Consider the following 23,977-nt stretch of genomic DNA (forward strand, 5'->3'; position numbering starts at 1 on the left):
ATAAATAATTTCACTATTTATAATTAAGAACTAATAAAGAATGAAAAGAACTAATTTGGTAATCTAATATAATTAATGGCATATAGTTAAACATATATATAAGCCCAATTATTTATTAAGTTCCATCTTCCATTATATACATATGTCATCTCCAAACATACCGATTTATATATATGGTGTATATATTTTTAGAAGCCTGTCGATCGTTAAGTAATTAACTTATAATATTTATATATCCCTTAAAATACAATACATGATCAATTATTAGTTGATATGATTCGAGATGAAAAATTAAAAAAAAAAATAGCATTTCTCAATTTCTTAGTTTCGTTTGGAAAAGTAGTCATGGATAGATAACTTTTTGACAATTGGTACATGGAGATGATTCGCTTCCAACACAACTTAGGTGGGTTTGATCATGACTACTTTGTGGAATTGCTTTTCATTAATGTTGTGACGTTAATGCACACAAAATAACACTACAATTATATATAGTTTGTGACACACGTCAAGTCGTCTTCTTTATTCTATATTAATCAACCATTATGCGTGCCTAATATATATTTTAATTTACTTCAGCAAAAGGACTTTCGAGAATGATAAATATGAGTACTCATTTATGAAAAGTTGGATGATTGTTTTAGCACGGGAAGCAAAGCAAACTTTCTTCGCTTTCTCAACTCAGACTCTCATCCCTCTCTTCCCATTGTCGCCCCATAGCACCTGCCACAACCCTTCTCCATTTTTCTTCTTCCCCTCTTCTCTTTTAGTTACCGTGGGTTCTTTCTCACCATGGCCACACCCACAACAGAATCACCGTCAGTTTAGTCACTATGGGTTGCATCGTGATTGGGCCACCTAGGGCTATTGACCCCCACATGCAGTGAGGACGCCGACGCTAAACAATGTAAGCATCTAGTTGGGATGCATTGCAGTTGGGGTTTCTGTTGTTTGTTGGGTATGTGTTTGTTTTCTCTATTGTTTGCCCCTAGGTTCTGTTTCTTTTGTTGGGTTGTGACCCTATGGCCCCCTTGCCGCCACCATGTCAAGGTCACACGGCATTACCGTATGGTTGGGTGCATCATGGTTAGACAGCACGACAATCAGTTTTGGATTCTTTCCTGACAGGAGTGGGAATTGGTGGGTGAGAGTTGCTGGAGTTAGTAGATTCAGTATCTATCTATTTATTTATTTATTATAGACAGGAGTGGGTGAGATGATGATAGTATATATTATATAATATTTTATCTAAAATAGTAACGTAGTGGGTGTGCACGGCAATTAATTTTGGATTCTTTCCCGACAGGAGTGGGAGTTGGTGGGTGAGAGTCGCTGGAGTTGTTGGATTTAGTATCTATTTATTTATTTATTTATTATAAACAGGAGTGGGTGAGATGATGATAATATATATTATATAACATTTTATCTAAAATAGTAACGGAGTGGGTGAGTTGATAAAATATATTATATAATATTTTATCTAAAATAGTAATGGAGTGGGTGGGATGATGATAATATATATTATATAATATTTTATCTAAAATAGTAACGTAGTGGGTGTGCACGTGCATGACTGCGAGCCGCCGTCGATGGCAGATCTGAGGGACAAATGAGAGTAAAGAGATGTAAAGAGAGAGACCATCCGTGCGAGGGAAGAGAAAGGGATACAGGCCTCGGGCTTGGGGAGGAGGAAGCACTTGGTGGCGAAAGAGACCAGATAAGACCAGATGGGCGTAGGATTATTTTTGAAATTTTATTTTTGAAGGAGTTTTTTTCTTTTTCTTTTTTTTGTTGAAAGGGAGTTTTTTTTTTTTACTTTCTCGGTTGCATTTGTTGTTTGAGTGGGTTTATTTCACTATCTCGTGTGTATTGAGGAACTCTGTTTGGGTTTTTTTTTTTTTTCTGATGACATATTATTGGGTTTCTCGGTTGGATCTGTTATTTGGTGGAGGAACTTTTTTTTCTTATGGTTATTTTTCAGTTTTTCTGTTGGATCTGTTGTTTATTGGCTCTCAAGGTGAGGAACAACTGGGCTTTCTTTTTTCACTCTTAACTGTGTTTTTTTTTTTTGTGTTCTCAGAACATACAAAGAAATAAGAAGAAATCACGACATATGCATATGCAAATCATCTAATTACACACTGTAACAACATTCATACAATACAATTCATCCTTGCAATACTGAGAGAAACAACAAGAACATACCTACAATTGCTGATATTCACGATTAACTTCATCCAGGATATTTTTTTTAAAAGGTTAGAATACAGAGAATAGATAACTAAAGATACGGAATGAAAGAAATATTGACATTTAAATTTCAATCCGATTGCATTTTATCAGACAAAGTGATAAGCTTTAACTGTAAAAAGACATTAAAATCAAGTCGGCGAATCAAAACGACACCAAAGACAACAAAGTGGACAATAAAATTAAGGGGCAAAACTTGAAATAAAACAGGAAAAGCTAAATCAGTTAGTGGGAATGGAGAAAGACCAAAAGAACTATCGGTAGAATAAAAGTAGAATGCAAATAACCGTAATTGTCAAATAAAACTAAGGGCAAAATTGGAAATAAAAAAGTTAGACGAAAATACTGTTTTTAAGCGATTCGCACTTTATATATTAGTATAGATATATAATATCATGAGAAATTAATGATCATGCAATCTACAATGACAGAATTGTAAACTATCCTATTATCTATATCTTATATTTATAGAGAGAGAGAGAGAGAGAGAGAGAGAGAGAGAGAGAGAGAGAGAGAGAGAGAGAGAGAGAGAGAGAGAGAGAGAGAGAGAGAGAGAGAGAGAGAGAGAATCCATTTCCAACTTATGACGTCTTTTGATCTCATTTTAAAGTCCATATATATATATATATATATATTTGAGGAGCATAAATTTCTGAGACCAAAAAAAAAAAAAAAAAAAGATTCATATTCAACAAGAATGTATTAATTTGTAATGCTACATCATTTCAAAGTTCATCTAATACTACATCATAGAATGATGAGATAATAAAAATTAGGATGATAAATAGGTTTTTTCATCATGTATTATGCTGATGAAGAATAAATATTGTAAATAAGTGAGAATATTGTAAATATATTATAAGAAAAATGAAATCACTCAAATTCATAAATGAATGTACGTCTTTATACTAAAAACTGATATTACATATATATATATATATATATATATATATTACGCTGCTAATTAATTATAAGAATACAAATAATTATGGCTTTCGGAAAAAGAATTAAAATTAATATTAATAGTCGTTCAAGAGGGAAAGACGTACAAATACAATTAATGTAAAATAGTTAAAAAAAACGTAATACGTACGTACGTATTTATTGTGAAGCAGAAATAAATATTGAAGAAAAAACGTATCAGTACTCCTTATTTTTCCTCTTATTCTGAGCCCTTATCCTACTCCCCCATGAATCGGCCTCCTTTTCAGCCATACGGAAGTTGGACCTCCTCCTCAACTCCAGAATTTGTTCTTGCCATGACCTGCTAATTCTCGTACCATGATCATCATCGTTAATACCCATATTCTTGAATATTCTTTCAAAACTTCTGAGGTCCAATAATTCGCAGTCATAGACTCATACTCTTTGCGCAGCACAGGATCCGACAACGTCCGGTATGCTGCATTCAGTTTGACAAACATCCTCGTCGACTCTTCCTTCATGGGAGGAGGACAAACATCAGGGTGATATCGGAGAGCCATGCTTCTATAAGCTTTCTTTATCTCGTTGATGCTGGCGTTATTCGGACTCAAAGAAAGGACCTCGTAGAAATTGGTGGTATTGACGTGATTTTCACCGGGAACTTTGGTACTACTACTAGCTCTGCATGAAACACGACCAACAAATTGCACCCGAGGCCGTTGCCGTTTGCTGGGAAGTACTGGAAGATCAGAAAGGAAGGGTTTGGCCCCAATGCAATGGCTTGAACTCAGCAAAACAGCCATGGCCTTTTCGATTATTCAAACGTACGTACGTACGTAGGTGATCAGGTTGTGGTGTGGACTAGCCGATAAAAACTAAGAATTAAAGTGGTAGGAAGCTTAATTGAGTCGTCGCTACATTAATATATAGGGAATTAGGAGGAATGAGTAGGTTGATATTTCAAAATGTGTTTAATTAATTAAAATTAATTAATTAATATATATTAAGGATCGAGGAGTCATTTTCGCTTTTAATTTGATCTATTCAACTGGCGTCGACGAAACTTGACGCGTTTTCACCTGGTAAGTATCGAGAGTTAACCTTCTGATTAGAGGTCATATATATATATATGTGCATTTGGTCAGCGACAACGTAATATCTTTTTCTTTTTATCTTTTTTTTAAAGAAACAAGTTGGGATATAATTAGGCCCGTTTGGTTGGAAATCCCAAATGACATCAACTGAGTCATATCTAATTTTAAATTAAATTTAACATCTAAATATTCAATTTTTAAATTTTTAAATTTATCTTAATTTAAAATTTTTTTACATGTAAAATTTATAACTTTTTTAAACTCCATACATCTTTATACATGGACCCCTAGCCTTTCTCAATTTTTCATAAATAGTATTAAACTCATCTTAATATTTAAACATATGATCTAAACTTATTTTAAATGGATTCTAAATAACTCATTTCATCTATTTAACTTATTATTACTCATAAAAAATTCAACTCAACTCAACTTCTAAACGGAAGCTTCGTCTCCAAAGATAGGACAAAAATCATTGGCCCACAAAGCCACAGGCCACAAGGCTATATATTGGCCGTCAATCGTCAAAATAATGTAATTGCTTTATTTTTTAATCTTGAAGTGTTGTCATATTTCATAAAATCAAGATTAATATTAGAAATCAGCACATTAAATTTCTAATGGGTCAAGATGTGCCAATTACCTATATAAATGTGGTGCATCCCCGGCCCATTGGGCTAGTACTGTTGGGCAAAAAAAAACCTTGATTGAGAATTACTGTATTCTAAATCCGTTATCCATTATGATTACAAGCTCGTTACGGCCGCCTGTGCAGATGGGGGAACAGAGCTAGCTAGGCATGGATTTGAATTAATTTGAAGCTAAGTAATTGTGGGATTGGGCGAGCCCACTGTTATAAATACCTCGTACTCTATGTTCCCTAGCTATTTTCTGACAATCACATGCAAGTTCCGGTGATTTTTATGCTCCCTAGCTAGCTACTTTGTTCATGTTATATACGCAGAAACTACGAAATTTATGTTGGGAAAAAAGTTCAATATCTTAGCACCTACATTTCCATCCTTAATTACATGTCTAAGAATTGTTGTGGTTCATAATTAATTATGTGCAAAATCTACGCTAATTCCACAGAGAGAGAGAGAGAGAGAGAGAGAGAGAGAGAGAGAGAGAGAGATTCAAATGAAGCGGATCGAAAATTAAGTAAACACCTGATCATCTCCATAATTTAGGTTGAGTTAGAAACAGCAGTTGTATTGGCATGATGTTGCTCGATGTTTCTGTAAACATTAGTTCCTCGGAGCTTCCCTATAGTAGTAATGCGCGCAGTCCGTGACCTTGTGACTTGCAGTATTATAGCTTCGATGTCGACTAGACTTGCCAGAGCAGCTATGACGTCGATGATATAAGCAAGCTGCACAGCATTCGGTGGCACTTGATCTGGGTATATTAATAACTTACAGAAAATTCCTTTTTTTCCGAGAAAGGGGAATGAAAATGAGAAGTGGCAAGAATATTAATTACAGTGGCACTTCTAGAAGTTTAAACCTACATTTCAACGTTAGTTAATTCGGAGAGACTCATTAATGCCAAAGGCCCAAAAGTACATTCAATCGATGGTAGAGGAAAAAAAAACCATCTAATTTTTCGTGCATTCAGATACTTAATTTATGAGGACTTTGCTTGTGTTAGGTTCCGAATTAACTAACGTTGAAATGTAGGTTTTTTAGCTCTCGCGGCAAAACTAGTCCAAGAGGTGATGGTTTAGAAATGGATAACATATATACAGGAAGTTGCAGAAATGATTTGTTCAGTCGAAAAATGTAGTCGGCGTGCAGTCGTGAAAAAAAAAGTAAATTAATATGAGACCTACATGAAAAAAAAAAAAATTATAACTTTTTTTTATTCATGTAGGTCCCCTATAAAAAAAAAAATTTATAATTTTTTTTTATTTATTCTGTACAGCCGTTTACATTCTAACTACATTTCCTGACTGCATCTAGTAAAATCCTTAATGGTTGTGGCCGGACGAGTACCTGCTGTATTTGTTTTTTTTTTTTTTTTTTAAAATATTGTGTGGACGGATAAGAAATTGCTTGGAACCACGACGTCGTTCGGTAATTACAGCCTGATCAAGTCTTCTGCAGGGCATCCAGTCAGCGGCCTCGCTGTCTTGGCAAAGACTTTGGAAACATGAAATCTAAGAGTATTCACGTTAGTTCGTGTATATGTATATGTAAAATTATATTTTTTAGAAATCTAATTTATCATATAAGGAAAACTCTCACATTAGCTTATGCAAATTTGAGATAAAATAATAATAAAATATTATCATTTTATTATTTTTTTTATTTTTTTTTAAGAGTTTGCAATTTCTATATATTGGGTTAATACATGTAATTAGCACTTAAAAAAATTTCATTAGTACCCAATACATATACTCAAAACCTATGAGAGAGAGGTGCACAGGTTTGATATTCAAATATGTAAAATATTTGAGTAAAATATTTTTTGGAAGTGAATGAGTAAAATATGTAAAGGTAAAATATGTAGAAAGAGACTGGAAGGAGAAAGAAAGAATGAGTAAAATATATTTTGGAGAGTGAATAATAGATCTTCAAACATGTAAATATACTGTTCATAACTATATAAATATTTGAAGATGCATAATCTAATGTAGATGAATTTATGCTCATATTATGTAAATATAACTTTACATATACATATAATAAACCAATGTAGATGCTCTAATAGAGGTATTGGAAGCTAGGTATGTACATATGCAGTTTAATATATAAGAAGAAACCTTTAATTTCCTTCGTCCTTACTGCAGATCATGCACCTAATTAATTAAGCACAGAATTATATATATATATATATATATATATTTTTTTTTTCTATAATAATAAACATCTATCTTTATTGCTACAAAAATGAACAGAAATTCTCATTCCGTTTTTGTGTGTTTTATCTTTACTCTTTCTTTCGAATTTTGTGTATACTGTCCATGCAAAAAGTCTTTAAATTGTGTTTATAATAGTAATATTTTGACTGGTTGTGCAGTTTAAATTTGTATTTTTTGTGAATGATGGATCGTGTCAGTGAATTATTTCGTGTGATTTCCATTGATTGCATCTGTACTAAAATATGCTATTGTGTCCCCTCTGTCAGTTGGTCAGATCAGAGCATGCGTATAGAAGTTGCTCTCTCTTTTAGGACAGTGCATGTGTATACGCCATGCCAATTGTCAAATATCAATTAGAACGTTTACATCTTTAACATTAAATATTTAAGAAAGAGCTGTAAAACAATTAAAAAATCATAAAAAAATATTAAAATTCTACTTCTACTATATATAAAGTGCGAATGTGTGAAAAGCTTTTTGTCTAAATTTTTTTTTTCAATTTTACCCATGATTTTATGAGGAAATTACACAGCTAGTGTTCTTGCCCTTTGACGCCGTAGCTTCACACCATCCAACGCTGCCAAGACCTCAACATCAAGCTCATTCCGATACGCCACCACCCTCATTCCATGAAATTTCTACATCAGAAACCACCACCAGTAGGTGACGCCATGAGCTCCTCCACGACATGAACCAACCCTTGTTCTTCCTTGTCAAAAACAGAGCACTCCTCACACACATAGCCACTAGAAGAAGCAAGTTGGCGGCAGCAAAGGGACTTTCAAAAATTGCAAAGAAGCCATGGAAGAGAGGTGATGGAGCTGAGGGTGGCATGCGGCTAAGCTACAGAGAGATAACTATGAGAGAGAGACCGAAAGCTTAAGAGGTAAATGAGAGAGAGATGAGAGAGTGGTAAAATGGATAGAGATCAGCATGAGGGAGAACCGCTGATTGAGGAGATGGATGAATATGACAGTAGCTGGAAACAACGGAAAATGGCTGAGCATTAACCAGGACAGCATCCGAAGGTGGAAGCTCACGGTGGCTCCACAGCTTTGTGCCCTCGTTGGTTGGGCGCGGTGGAGCATTTGATTCGTTTTTAGGAAGCAAAACAAAGGCTTCAAACTGTTTGTTTCCGTGTGGGGAAGAGCTGTGCGGCGTTGCTGGGTTGCTGTGGCTTTCGGTGGCACGGCTGGAATGAGAGGAAGAAGAACCAGGTGGTGCACGACAGGAGAAGAAGAAAAGAAGAGAAAACAAAAGAAATGAAAATAAGTAAAAACAGGGAGAAGCAGCAGCACCAACACACGGAAAATAAAGGAAGAAAAAATAAAAATGGAGGAGAAGTAGTCGGCACCAACAGGAGGAAGAAGAAAGAATTAAAGCCCTAAGGGCATGGATCAAAACGGCGCCGCTTAAGGGAATAAGTGGTCTGGGCTTAAGGTACACGGGCTGGGCCCAAAAACTGAAAGGGCTTGGTCCAAAATCAAAGGAAAAATCCACTAAAGCAAAGCCCACCGAAAAATAGAAGTCTAACAAAACAAAAAAGTACAATAAAAATAAACAAAAACACCAAAGCTCAATATTAATAAAAAAAATAATAAAATCTAATAATAAAATAATTTAAAGTAAAGAGAAATTTAAATGCAAAATAATAATTAATATCAAGAAAGAACATCAAAATAAATTTTATAACTTATAAATCATAAAATAATACAATGAAAAACATGTTAAAATTAAAACAATAAAGCCACTAATTATATTAAATAAAATAATCATTTAATAAAAATACATAAAAATGCAATCAAATGAAAATAATTTTATTTTGGCATGTATGTTATTATGATGTCTATGTTACTTTCTTTTGGCATGTATATTATTTTATTATTAGGTTATTTTCTCACTACTAAACTTCCAAGGGACGTTTGCTCCACTACTAGTATATATATACACGGGAACGCCCCCAGCTACGTTAGTCCCAAAGTGCACATAGTATAATGATTTAAATTTTAAAAAAAAATAAAAGCAAAAATATATATATATAAATAAAAAATGTGAAAAAGTCAGTAAGTTATTTATCTGAAAAAAAAAATATAAAGTTGAAGAAAGGCAAAAAATCAAAATAAAAAAAAAATATCAAAATTTTAGTAAAATATGAGCATTGATTTGCATCCATAATGAATTATCTATTTACTCTCTATATAATAATAAAATCTTATTAATTTAATAGTTTTTTACTTTTTATTTTTATCACATTTTATAGTTCTACTAATTAAAATATTAATAATAATTATATTCTAATCAAATTAATAATATTAAATTTTAATATTAATAATAATTATATTCTAATTAAATTAATATTATATATTGAATGTTTTAAGTATTTTATTAGTTAAATTTACTTAAAGTTAAATTTTACAATGAGAATGTTATAAAAGGTTTCTATTCTAAATAATAAAGTCATTTTAATTTTAATTTTATTTTAAAAAATTGAAACAAAAGAAAGGAAAATGAGTATATTGTCAGAACAAAAAGAACATGAAAAAGAGACGTCAATTTATATGCATCGTGAGGCTACTAAAAACCTTTTGATAAAACAAGATCTTTCATTAAATTTTATAAAAAAAACTACACATCAAATGGTTAAAGGTTTTAAGAGCATTTTAGTAAAACAAAACTTAATGAAAAAATAACAAAAATTTATAAAAAAAATAAAAAATTACTATTTACAGTAAGATAACCACTTATTATAATAGAATACATAATATATGATCTGCCGCCTCAGTATTCCATAAAATTTAGAACTAATTAAGATCGAAGTTAATTTTATTTATTTTTATCTGGAAATAAAACCAAAAAGAAATACGAGGAGGGATGATCAGAGCCTGCCTTCCCCGCCAGGCCACCGCCTTAATAATTCACATTTTTTTCTAAACTTAAACAATAAACAAAAATAATGATCAATTTTAGTTTAGTTTTTCAAATAAATTAATAAAAAAATAATATTACGCATGGCATGGTAGTTGGTGACTTGGGACTTCCAAGTACTCTTCATATAATTAATTAAAACACATCAAACTTGTCCTTCTCCTTCATATATAAATATACATATATAGCTTCCATTTGAGGTAAATATTATATAACATGGCATGGGATGGATGCATCATTGATCGATGATGGTTAACATGATGGCCAAAACTCTGCCTTCTTCACCTTTGAGATGCTCTCCAGGACTCCAACCGGTGAAACGTGTCCCATCACCGTCACTCTCTTTGTCTCTACGTCTATACTGAACGATGTAACCCCTGCTAATTCAGAGTTTATTATACGGGAATTAAGAAGAAACAATTAATGCAAGTCATACATGTAACTAGCTTGTTAATTACTCCATATCATATAATATATGTAAAAATAATTAATATTATATGCATGTTTCTCGATCGATGATCCAACTCGGAATTATATATTAAGATCAAATCAATTAGGTGTAATTATCGGACTAATTAACTAGCTAGCTATAGCTAGGCATGATTTCCTGCAGCCTGCCGCGCCGTACATGTCGGTCGAGGACATTGAATTACTTTTGGGTGATGCAAGGGTTGACGAGCTCATGAATAATTTATCACACGACCCTATTATTAATTAACCTATAGTAAGTTATGCAAAAGTAGGTTGATCAGATGACATGAGATTTAGTCTTTATAAAAGAAGATTTAGGTTAATCCCCTTCTTCAAATTTTCCATTAAAAAAAAAAATTAACCTATACTTATCCATGGGCCAACAATATTTCTAATTCAGGAGCACTCTTCGTGGGCCCACGCCTTTAATGTTGCGTGGTGATCACGTTGCATATCATGATAAACAAAACAGAATAGTTTGGTAGAACCGGCTTTTTTCAGGGGAAAAAAACAGAGTTACCACTCATACATGTCTTAGAATTGTAAAGATATATATATATATATATATATATATATATGTAATCGTGAATTTTATATTACGTTTTTAATTCCCTCCATCGACCAACTTTAGGCCATATATAATTCATGTCTTGAACATCTTTCATTAATAAAAATCATTAGGCCAAACGTTATTAATATAAATATCATAAAAACACATAAATATATATAGAGAATTGTTATAGATATAAAAAAATTATATAAAATAAATCTATAAATTAACGTGACTTTATAAATTTTTTAAAATATAATCAATTACATAAAAAATATATAAAAAATATATATAAAATTAACTGTACATAAAATTTTTAATATATATAGGAACGTAATCATGTAAACAGCACTACTCCGGCCTGCATGCAGTTGGAAATTAATTAACCAGCGTAATTAATTAATACCTTCCATTTTGGACAGATGCTTCTTAACTTTGCCAGCACAGCCTTGACAATGAATTGATACACGCATCACAACAACCTGATGAAAACCACATATACATGATGTTATCAAAACCCGATCGAACCCGATGAAAATCACATGTGCATGCAGATGTGATCAAAGCCAAACTCTCAAATTAATGGATATGAACCCCACCACCGGTTCTTAGGATCGATCGATAGCTCCGCGGCATTATATAATAATATATATTGTACTTCTCAAAATATATACCAACATTAATATTATTATATATGATTAATTATAACGAAAAAAGTTAAATAGAAAATGATTTTAATTACTTTTTGAAGATTTTAGAACATAAGTTGAAACATAAATAGAAACCAAATATATTATATTGATCAGATCTTGCAGTAGTACTAGATGACTCAAACCTTAGGATATATATATATATATATAGAAGGCTGACATATATACATGCAATATTCTAAGATACGGTCAAATGTTAATATTGTACATGGATCATAACGTAAGACCATGCATTGTCTCAGCCACTTGTTGATCATATTTAATTGAATTGAGCCATTGGAGATATATTTTGCTAGCTCCACCCTCCATAATGGGAAAAGGGATGAAAAGTTCATGGATCGTAGGTTGTGGGAAAAACGGGGACTGGTTGAGGTTTTGACATAGACCAAAGCAGAAGGGAAAGAAAGACAGAAGTCATCATTAGGATCTTTGGACCCTCGGCATGCATGCCCAATATATATATATATATATATATATATATATATATATATATATATATCCTGCTTTTTGCCCTTAATTTTACGTTTTCATGATTTGTCGATCTTTCTATATGTGTAAAACCTAGACGAAAAAAAAAGTACTGGATAAGGTTGTCCGGATCAATCTGACCTGGAAGACATGGTCTGAGGGAACCAATGAAGAATGTTTCTGTACTGGGGGCTTTGCCCGATGATCGAGGTCCGTTTCTTGTACTCCGCCTCTTTTTATGCGTGGCAGAGACTCCGATGATCTCTTATTACCGGCCAGAGCGAGCCCAGGGGACAGATCAACAAGCTTAGAGTAGTACTTGGCATTCTTGATTAACCGTTTATTGTCATTCAGAGTTCTCTCAGACCTTCTGGGCACTATCACCGAGCGAGAACCGCTGGCCATGCACACTGCAGTTGCTGCCGGAGACTGGCACATGAAGCCTCTCGTCTTCTTGGATGTCATCATACTGATCATTCAGGCTCAAGGAGGTGAAAGGAAGATCAGGTATATTTGACGGTACGTTTGGTGATCAGCTAGCTAGGGAGGCAACATGTAATTAGGATAGAATATTATTGTCTAAAGGTGAAAGACACCATAAAATGGGAGAAAACATGCTGTCTTTATGACTTAGCTAACAGTAACATGGCTGGTATTCTTGTCGTGTTATCCGTACTGTGTAATAATAATATCCCTAGCTATATTGTTTTGAATGTGTTCACCCATCCTGTCTTTGTCTGGTTAATGCATGCTGGGATGTCGACTTACTTATTAGCCCTTCTCCAAACCGGAATCATGACCCATGCGTTAGCCCGGTCGATCAAATCTTTCAGATAAAGTAGTTATCTTAACCTTAATCCTCCCTTCGAAAAATCAAAATGGCAATAATACGAAAAGATGTAGAGGATTCGAGGTTACTTTTGTCCTGAAATATAAAGTCGCTAAAAAGTTCTGTCCCTTGGGCATGCATGCTAGCAAATACGTGGTTGAAAAAAGAGCAAAATTCTACTTGGACAGTTGGACAGATCAAAAAGTAGGGTCAGAAGGAAATAATTGAAGTAGCGGATGGCCGAGTGCAGTAAATGAGGTTGCAGAAGGCATGCAAGACTGTCATCACAGAGTTTGCACGTAATTCAAGCCCATATTTCCAGCCCGACTCTTGGGATATATATTCATTCTGATCATGCTCTGTAAGTTCTGATAGAACCACTTCGATATGATCTAGTGATCTTCGTCCCTACTCACAGTATGTACTATGTATTATAATTAGGAATGAGACGTATACTCTTCTATTAATCTATCTCAATTGGATCAACTTGAGATATAGAGATCAAAGGTAATTAAACATTCTATAAAATCTAAGTAAACACACTGCATGATGCATTTACGGCCCATGCAATAATAATACATCCAGCCTCTTCCCTAGCTAGCCGATGAGTCCATCATGAGTACAACCACTACATAACTAGTTTGCCAGAGAGGGTCATGTGGTCTTGATTATCAGTCCCACCGATCTTTATTAATTTCCTTTCATATATATATATATATATATTATAAGTTCCATGGATGCAATTCCAACACAAAATGGACAACACGAAGGTCCCAGACTCCCAGGACCACCCTGCCAAGAAACCTACCTTGCGTAGTACGTGCTCCCGCATTAACTGAATAAATCTACCATTTCTGCAACCAGAGTTGTATTTCAGTAGTGCCGATCATTGACTTTAGATCACTACGTGATCATGAAAGCTTCACGGCTTAGCTCGGTACGTACGTGTGTAGGATATAAGAGCTAGCTAGCTAGAGAGGATATCGGATCGAGGATGACTAATTTGGATAATTTAGATCTAGTACTATTTAAAGTATATACGTTGCATAATTTAGAAGCCAGGTAAGGTCGAATGACATTCATTATATATTTGCTTGTGACCAGCATAGATGATCTCTTAATGTTATGCGGTTTTTGGACAAAACTGACGCCAATCAATGAGAGGAGAAATGGAAGAGCAACCAACCGTAACAGGTCAATGAAAAGGAGAGAAACCAGCCGTATTGACTTTGGCAGTTCTTTGACAGTTCAAGGTCGGTTCTCGGTTCCTTCCACCGATGATGTTCTTATGATAAAGTAGAGAGAGAGAGAAAAACAGCGAATGAATTCAGGGAAGAAGAAGGGTGAAGAAAACGATATAAATTCATAATGATACCATTTGGTTTCAAATCCAACGGCATCGTTCCACTTATTTTGATTTTCATACATAATGAATAAAACGACGCTGTTTGATTTAATACCAAACGACGTTGTTTCAGTTGTACTTTAAACACGACTCCAGTAATAAAACAATATCGTTCTACTTAAACTTAAGTGGAACGACGTCGTTTCACATAAGTATAATATGAAAAAAAAATAAGGGTATATGTCATCGGCCGATTCAGCGATTTGAGCCGGCCTCAAACCAAGACCGAATCGACATCTGTCGATTTTGTTAAAACGTTGCCGTCTGTCTGCATTCGTCACAGTCGGTGTTGCGGTCTTTGGTACACCCCTACCAAATGTGATGCATGCAATTGCAAGTTTTGTAAAAATGTGAGCTCCATCAATTAAAAAAAAAAAAAAGAGTTTTTCACACTTTTTTATAATGGAGTCTACATTTTTATAAAAGATTTACACAAGATTGGTACATTTGGGACAGCTTGTATATATCATTTCTATTATTTATTATACTGATATATATAGTTTGAAGATCAATCGGTGGAAGAAGTGATCAATAAATTAAGTTGGCCTTTTCTAGTACTCGACCAGTGAGATTGTGATCTTTAACGTCCAAAAAGCACCAGTCATGATCACGAGGTGTAACCCATATCTTATGGTTTTGATATACAATGTAATGGTCAAACAAAAACAAAACCTCATAATTATGTGTTTATATATATATATATATATATATATATATATATATATATCTTTATATATATCTTAAGATTGTTGCGCCTAAAGCCACCCAGAAATCACACCCACAATAGATAGAGACAATATTTAAGTGGTTCGGCAACTTGCCTACGTCCACTGAAGTAGAAATTCAATTTTTCAATATGTTTGTACAATTTTACAAACACTCACAATAACTCTCTATTTCTCTCAAATGGCCTCTGTTCTAGGTTTCCCCATAACTCAAATTTCGCCCTCAACCCTCTATCTAATCGCTCACCGCAGTGAGGATAATTTAAGCTTCAAACATCCTCTCCTATTTATAGGAGAGGATAAGCTCCTCTTCCTCCACATATGCGCTGGATTCATCTGAAATACAATGCTCACTTCACATGGAAGCACATGTGAGGAATATCACCACATGGGCACATGCACACATGGGCAATCTATGGGCACCACATGGAGTGGAGTGGACGGCTCACATGGGCAACCTATGAGTAACACATGGGGGGACCTTCAACAATCACACCTTCTATCCAAGTGTGCCATACTAGGATACTACATATTGTATCCTTCCAATGATTGCACCCCTCTATCGAAATGTCTGTTTGCCATGAGAGATTTCCGCTACCAAATGCATCTGCAGGTACGTCTTCAAATGGATGTCCAGATGCCTCTCCAAATGCATCTTCAAATGCATTAGCATCGTCTACATCCACGGAGCTTGCAAGGGATTTTCTTTAGAGGAGATTTACAAGTGCTTTACTGCACAATCTCAACTCTCTAAGATTCTTCTTTCGCTCGAGTCCATGAGTACACACTCATGTACACCTTGAGCAAACTGAGCTTCGCTCAAACCACATCCGAGCGAACAATCTGCCTAGTGCCTTTACAGCTTTCAAACCAGGCTCCATAATCCTACAATCACACCAATCTCCAACTTGGAGACTGGTTCTCAACATGCTAGCCTCTATCTCCAGCATGATCTCTTATCATCTATACAATTTTACAGCTCATGTCTTCAAGTCAGAAGACTAACTAAAGTGATGCATAACTTTAGTTCATCACGTACAGTGCCCTTAATCAACACATCTATATAGGGCAACACATCTCCCACTGCACTGGGAATCAATGGTCTCGCACAGACCTTGACACATATCAGAGAACTTGTTGCTGAGGTCTCCATCTCTGATCTGGGTGACTGACTCTTCATCCTGCTGCTAACATATCCTGTCTTCAGTCGATGTGCCCATCTTGTGTGCAGTTTTTGCTAACTTCAACTTGCATAATCTCCATTCTTGCAATATTTTCTTCATACCGTAATTCACTACCTTCATTCAGCAGGATATAGTTTAAGGTAGTAACCACCATGGAGGTCTGATCGTCTTGGTAGTTATGTGATCACCAACTGTAGGTGTAGATATCCCTGGAACATCTGACGTTTTGTTCCCATCTTTCACACCTGTACTTCATGTCGTGGTCTAGGGAGATTTATTTAGATGATGAAAAGTAAAACTGAGTTCCTTTTACTTCCTCATCTAATTCACACGACAATTACCACGAGCCAAGACCAATCAATCCTTCGTGACCTTCCACGCTTTTGACCACAATGCCAAATGCTATTGGGTAACAATAGCAACAATCTCCATCTTGCGACTTTGACTGGTCCCACAGCCAAGCTCCACCTCAATGAAGATCTTCATAGCTCCCGCTATCATGCTTCACCATAAAAGCATATCTACTCAGAATAAACCAATTCCAAGCATTTCACTTCGGCCCATGTCGAAAATAACCTTGCTGAAAACTATAGTGTAACTTCCACGTTTGGCTCTCCTAGAAGTTCATCAGCCATCGACACAAATTTCCACCACACACCTTGCATTAATGCCAAACCAATGCCTGTGTGCAAACTTATGGACCTGCTAACATTAACACATCCTCTATCATGACAATTCTGGGAATTAGAGGCATGCCATGAGGATATACATGTCTCTTTTTTTTTTTTATGGAGAGAGACACAACATTAGCATCAATACCAGTATCTCCATTTACTGACTTGGAGCCACTTGCCGAAACTGCTACTTGTACTAGCCGTTTCACCAGTCGCTAGTATCACTGCTGACTTCAGAGATTGATTTGCCCTTCAACGCCTTGTGTAAATCAATTTCTCCACCTCAAATCTGACAAGATTTGAAGCCTTACTTCCTGACATTGCTTTAATGAATTTACCGTAGAAATAAATAGTATCTCACTAAGTCAGTTTCCAGGAAAGATTGGAGGGTCACAATGGACACACTTAAAATTTCCAATCTCCTAGACAGAACCTCCTTAGACTGTACGTATCCACACTACCATACCAAAACTTCATCTGCACTTTGTTATTTTGCAATTGGCTTTTCAAAGAAAGCCACAATGAGATCTGATGCGGTTCTCCTCTTAATAACAATATGCTCCATGAATTGTATGACTACCAAAACCTGCTGATATAACAAGTTAATCAGCATCGTCCAATGATCTGAAATTTGCTCCATCAAATTTCACGATCCCAACTGGCTTAAATCAAGTCTAAAGGAACTGAGTCTATCTCGACTCCAATTAGCTACGATCAAGCCTACAACTGATCTGAAGTATGAACGGTCCAGATCATTAGTACCGATGGCGAATCTCAACATTCTCACAGTACCGATGAGTTCGGAATGATCCAAATAGTTTGTCACCACTATTTGATCATCGCAATGGAACTCCAACTGGCTACGATTTAGCCCAAAATGATCTGCAACACGTGAACGGTTCAGATCGAATGTACCGATGGCGAATCACAACATTTCCACCGTACAGATAAGTCTGGAATGATCCAAATAGTTTGTCAGCGCTATTTGATCATCACAATTGAACTCCAACCGGCATAAATCTAGCCCAAAATGATCTTCAACATGTGGACGGTTCAGATCGAATGTACCGATGGCGAATCACAAAATTTCCACCATACAGATGAGTCCGGAATGATCCAAATAGTTTGTCACCGCTATTTGATCATCACAATGGAACTCCAACCGGCGTAGATCTAGCCCAAAATGATCTCCAACATGTGGACGGTTTAGATCGAATGTACCGATGGTGAATCACAACATTTCCACCGTACAAATGAGTCCGGAATGATCCAAATAGTTTTTCAGCGCTATTTGATCATCACAATTGAACTCCAACCGGCGTAGATCTAACCTAAAATGATATTCAACACGTGGACGGTTCAGATCGAATGTACCAATGGCGAATCACAACATTCCCACCGTACAGATGAGTTCCGAATGATCCAAATAGTTTGTCAACACTATTTGATCATCGTAATTGAACTCCAACTGGCATAGATCTAGCCCAAAATGATCTGCAACACATCGACAGTTCAGATCGACAGTACCGATGGCGAATCTCAATATTCCCACCGTACGGATGAGTCCGGAATGATCCAAATATTTTGTCAGCGCTATTTGATCATCACAATTGAACTCCAACCGGCGTAGATCTAGCCCAAAATGATCTTCAACATGTGGACGGTTCAGATCGAATGTACCGATGGTGAATCACAAAATTCCCATCATACAGATGAGTCCGGAACGATCTAAATAGTTGGAAAGCACTATTTGATCGTTGAAATCGGACTCCGAATGGCTTAGATCTAGCCCAACAAAGATCTGAAAAACGGACGATCCAAATCATCTGGCGCGTGTCCCACACGCACCGCAGCAGGGCGTCTGGCGTGTGGACCACACGCGCCAGAGTCATCCGAGTGCGCGTGGGGGCGCGTGAGCGCGTGCCTTGCATGCGTCTTCTACCCCTCGCCGCACGTGAGGGCGTGTGGACGCGTGTCCCTCACGCGTCTTCCTCCTCCAGCTGCGAGTGGGGCGCGTGGGCGCATGTTTCCAACTCGTATTCTTCCTCCAGTGCGACTGAGGCGCGTGCATCGCACTCTCCAACTTCCAGGGGCGCGTACGGGCTCCTCCGACCTCCGTTTTCGATGCTGTTTGTGGCAACGGATCCGTCTTGATGAAAGGAACGTTGTGGCGTGATTAAAAGTTGATTTCGATCAACTGTAATTTTCTGGGTAGCACGAACCGAAGCTCTGATACCAATTGTTGCGCCTAAAGCCGCCCAAAAATCACACCCACAATAGATAGAGACAATATTTAAGTGGTTTGGCAACTTGCCTACGTCCACTGAAGCGGAAATTCAATTTTTCAATATGTTTGTACAATTTTACAAACACTCACAATAACTCTCTATCTCTCTCAAATGGCCTCTGTTCTGGGTTTCCCCAGAACTCAAATTTCGCCCTCAACCCTCTGCCTGATCGCTCACCGCAGTGAGGATAATTTAAGCTTCAAACATCCTCTCCTATTTATAGGAGAGGATAAGCTCATCTTCCTCCACATATGCGCTGGATTCATCTGAAATACAATGCTCACTTCACATGGAAGCACATGTGAGGAATATCACCACATGGGCACATGCACACATGGGCAATCTATGGGCACCACATGGAGTGGAGTGGACGGCTCACATGGGCAACCTATGAGCAACACATGGGGGGACCTTCAACAAAGATTTCAATAGAATTAGAGAGGATAAAATATCACAGACTCAACGTGATTTTCTAAGCCCAGCTTAAAGTTGAGGGTCTCATCAGGATAGAAGAAAGAGAATAAGGAGAAGGCAACAAAAGGCGGAGAAAGGATAGGATGTAACGCCTCAAACCACATGATCTATATTCTAAAAAGACTAATCAATGATACAATTGGAGCTCCATTAGAATTTTATAAATGTAAAAAACTTCTCATTTCCAAGTAATATAGGATCTCATATACCACTTACCATTATCCATATCATATAGGGTATCACAATTTACCCCTCTTAAATTCCCGACATTCTCGTCAGGTCAGACCGTCGTAAGTGACACGGCTCAAGTCTTATATTTTTTGTTGGAATAGGCTATGATAAAATGTAACGCCCCAATGGAAGGCCCAAACTACATGACCTATACTCCAAAATGACTAGTCAATGATACAATTGGAGCTCTATTGAAACTTTATAATGAGTAAGAACTTCTCCTTACCATTATCATTATCATATAGGGTATCACATAGGATGTTAGGAGGAAAATAAGAGATGTGACATAAACGAACAAAGGGCTGAAAATAAAAGGGATGGAACTAGACGATTTTAGGAGGCCAAACTTTAATTTTCCCAGGGGAGCTTTTTCAACCTCGCGACCAAAGCACTAACAACTAGGGTCTTCTCCAAAAAATAGATTTATGATCCCCATTGTATAATGAGAATTAGAGATCATAAAACACTATAAAACAACTATATTATCACCTCTCCCCAAACTCCCATATATGTAGGCATTATGATGAATTATGTAAATCTATGTGTCTTAGTCTCTTTTATTTTTCCTGTATTTATTTCTTGTTCATTGTCATGGTACACATGGGCGTCGTGCATGTAACAACCCGCTAGAAATTCAATTGTGAAATTTCTATTAACTTTAGGAATCTCGTGAAAACCTAATAAGTTTTCACGAATCCATTAATCGTATAGGTTTTTGTCTAACTACATGTTAGTGTTATTATTTACTATGGTATCAGAAGTGTATTTTTGATTATTGGAGATAGTTAGAAGTGTCAAAATGTATTATGGTTTGTGCCATTAGACTCGGAGGGTTATTTAAAGTCTTATGGTGCAATAACTTTTTTTTCATATTTTCGGACAAAACGTCTGTTCAAAACTGTAGATATTATTGGATAAAAAGAAATATCTTGAGGTAATTTTCATGAATATTATTGGGTAAAAATATTTTGAGTTGATTTTTATAGATATTATTAGATAAAAATATCTTAAGTTGATTTTTTTGTAGATACTATTGGATAGAATATTATGAGATAATCTTTTATAGATATTTTGGGTAGGAGAAAACTACACTCAACTCTCAACTCCAGCCACATCTCTTCCATATCTCATCCATAAGTATCTCCAGCCATCTCTCCCCACGAAATTATCTTCATTTACACTTTCCATTGAAAGAATATCAAACACTCTCTCTCGGACAGCTTTTAGGAGGTCTTTTGCACACCCATTTCGAAGCTTTTGTAAGTATTTTATCATAAAGTCTCCTTCATATAAGTTGTTCCTTTTTTAGTCTAGTTTACATGGATATCTTATTTGCCTCATTTGAAGATCATTTGGTCAGTCAAATATTGTGTAAACTATAGAAAAGTCATTCTGGGAGATAAACTGGAGAATATGTTATAGTTTAGAGTTTTTGACCAAGCTAATGGATAGATATTGGTCCGAAATTTTATGGAGTATTGTTAACATGTGTATATGATTATTGGTTGAGGATTTTTGCATGATTAAAGGTTTTGATGAAAGATTTTCTTAAATTAGAAACTTAGAAACTGGAAGAGGAAAAACAGTTTCTGTTTTGAGAAAGTTTAACTTTTTGGTGGTCTAAACCTATTCCAATGACTTTGATAATTTTATTGGAGGATCCTAAACATCTTATATACATGTTATATTATTATTTTGAAAATATTTGATGTTAGTTTCAAAGATATGAAATTTTATGCAAAGAGATATTCAGATAAGCCAGAGTGTGGATATTCTTGGCTAAATTTATGTTTTGATTAATTTCTAACCATGTGATCTTGAATTAGAAGCTTATATATATTTTAGGACATCTTTTTAAACCATATGATGGTTTGGTTTGAAGATCATATATTTATAAGTCATAGATCAAGAGATTTATCAAAACTAGTTGAGGAAAAAGTTTCTGTTTTTGGACTAAGTGTAAAACCAAAAACTCCAAATGTTATTTTGTGATTTTGGTGACTTTAGTTTGATGATTTAAAGTATGGTTGATGTTAGGATGATATTATGAATATGTTAGAAGTAAGATTTTATTTTTGAAATTCTTGGAGATGTTTTGATTTTAGGTCAAAACTTGTGATTCAAGTGCTTGGATCTTTTTACAAAACATTTTGGTGTTAATTATTAGCTTTTTCTAAATGGATGTTTTAAGTATGGTTTTGAACTTAGGATTGGAAGATGTTTGTTGCAAAATTTTGGTTTAAGCATGAGTTTTGAAGTTGGAAGAAATTGCAACAAAAATCAAGGGAAATGGCCTATGGATGTTTCGGCCATAGTGTGTTCTTCATAGTTGTGTTTTGTTTTTAATTTTTATGAGTTGATATTTAAGTTTAGGACAAAATTTACATGAGGAATGTAAATTTTGGAAACTTTTGGAGTTAGTATGCAAAATCCTTAAGTTATGGGTAAAACGGTCATTTTCCCACATGTAGAGAGTAAAATGAAAATTTTACTCTTTAAGTTAGTATTTTTCATATTTTAAATTATTAGTGATTTAGTTCTAACTTTTAGAATCACTAATTACAGTTCCTCGTGGTCGCACTTGAAGTTTTATAAGAAATGCGGATATCGAGGTAAGTTAGCTTTTAACTTACTAGCAGTCTACTGTGTATGTGTGCTAAGTAAAGGAACTACAGTGTATGTATGTGTGTTATAATATATGTCATGCCATGTCAAGTCATCACGTAATTATTTGTTATACAGAATTTATTCTGTCATCAATTTTTATCTGTTACATAATATATTCTGTCATGTATTGCTGTACATTACAAGTACATCATGCTAAGTATGTCATCTATTACATGTATGTCAAGTCATGTAATATTCACTGTTGCAAGTATGTCATGTTAAATATGTTGTCTATTATATGTTATGCCATGTTACGAAATATTTCTATCTCAAGTTGGTCATGTATTTCAAGTTATGTTCAAGTCACGTTATGTTACGTCAGGGCTTCAGTCCTTTCGTATTCCAGTCACATTTCATCTTGATTACTTATGTATGGGGTCACAGCGATTATGATGCATACACTATGTGAGACACAGCAATTGTGACATGTAGAATACATGGGGCCACAACAACTGTGGAGTGTGTATTTAAGCAGTTAAAGAATAAGTTTCCGTAGAATACATGGGGCCACAACAACTGTGGAGTATGTATTTACACGTAGAATACATGGAGCCACAACAACTGTGGAGTATGTATTTTTCATGTTAAGTCAAGTTTGTGTAGAATACATGGGGCCACAACAACTGTGGAGTATGTATTTATACGTAGAATACATGGGGCCACAACAACTGTGGAGTATGTATTTTTCATGTTAAGTCAAGTTTGTATAGAATACATGGGGCCACAACAACTGTGGAGTATGTATTTTTCATGTTAAGTCAAGTTTCAGAACAAGTTCATGATAAGTCAAGTTTCATATCACGTTCATGTTAAGTCAAGTTTCAGAACAAGTTCATGATAAGTTAAGTTTCATATCATGTTCATGTTAATTCAAGTTTCAGAGCAAGTTCATGCTAAGTCAAGTTTCAAATCAAGTTCATGTCAGGTCAAGTTCAGTTCATGTTTCAATTTAAGTTATGTCAATTATGCTATATTGTGCGCCAAGTTATGCTTTAATTATTTATGAATTTGATTATGCATTTATACTTTTACTGTCATGCATGCATCATTAGCTTGTGTGGAAGTTTTTTGTTAACTTACTGAGATTTGTAATCAAATCTCACTTTGGTAGTCCCAACTACCATTCCCTGCGAATGGTAGATCTTGTTACAGGACCTGAAGGAGAATCAGGAGCTGATCAACTAGACACAGTTGACTAAACGACGGTGCGACGTCAATGTTAATATAGTAGTTAACGTAAATTAC

At 35.3% G+C, this 23,977-nt stretch overlaps 2 protein-coding genes across 2 annotated transcripts; both read right to left on the reverse strand.

The window, feature by feature from the left end:
- Positions 1–3,355: 3,355 nt before the first annotated feature.
- LOC122309369 (chaperone protein dnaJ 11, chloroplastic-like) lies at positions 3,356–4,023 on the reverse strand. Its single transcript, XM_043122842.1, has one exon. It carries the CDS (start codon positions 3,975–3,977, stop codon positions 3,486–3,488), a length of 492 nt encoding a protein of 163 aa, XP_042978776.1. The 5' UTR covers positions 3,978–4,023; the 3' UTR covers positions 3,356–3,485.
- Positions 4,024–10,145: 6,122 nt separating this feature from the next.
- On the reverse strand, positions 10,146–12,905 carry LOC122311322 (heavy metal-associated isoprenylated plant protein 5-like). The gene is made up of 3 exons (XM_043125852.1): positions 12,397–12,905; positions 11,484–11,559; positions 10,146–10,433 (listed from the first exon to the last, which is right to left on the reverse strand). Exons 1-3 carry the CDS (start codon positions 12,730–12,732, stop codon positions 10,309–10,311), a joined length of 537 nt encoding a protein of 178 aa, XP_042981786.1. The 5' UTR covers positions 12,733–12,905; the 3' UTR covers positions 10,146–10,308.
- Positions 12,906–23,977: the final 11,072 nt, after the last annotated feature.

This window comes from Carya illinoinensis, chromosome 5 (genome assembly GCF_018687715.1).
Source record: "Carya illinoinensis cultivar Pawnee chromosome 5, C.illinoinensisPawnee_v1, whole genome shotgun sequence".
Lineage (NCBI taxonomy): Eukaryota > Viridiplantae > Streptophyta > Magnoliopsida > Fagales > Juglandaceae > Carya > Carya illinoinensis.

What these genes read in the sequence shown, in the direction of transcription:
- LOC122309369 (XM_043122842.1), bottom strand. Translation starts at nt 3,977, where the DNA reads ATGGCTGTTTTGCTGAGTTCAAGCCATTGCATTGGGGCCAAACCCTTC.
- LOC122311322 (XM_043125852.1), bottom strand. Translation starts at nt 12,732, where the DNA reads ATGATCAGTATGATGACATCCAAGAAGACGAGAGGCTTCATGTGCCAG. An exon ending in CCTCAGACCATGTCTTCCAG is followed by an intron (nt 11,560 to 12,396) that starts GTCAGATTGATC and finishes GGTTTTCATCAG; the next exon opens with GTTGTTGTGATGCGTGTATC. An exon ending in GCATCTGTCCAAAATGGAAG is followed by an intron (nt 10,434 to 11,483) that starts GTATTAATTAAT and finishes CTGAATTAGCAG; the next exon opens with GGGTTACATCGTTCAGTATA.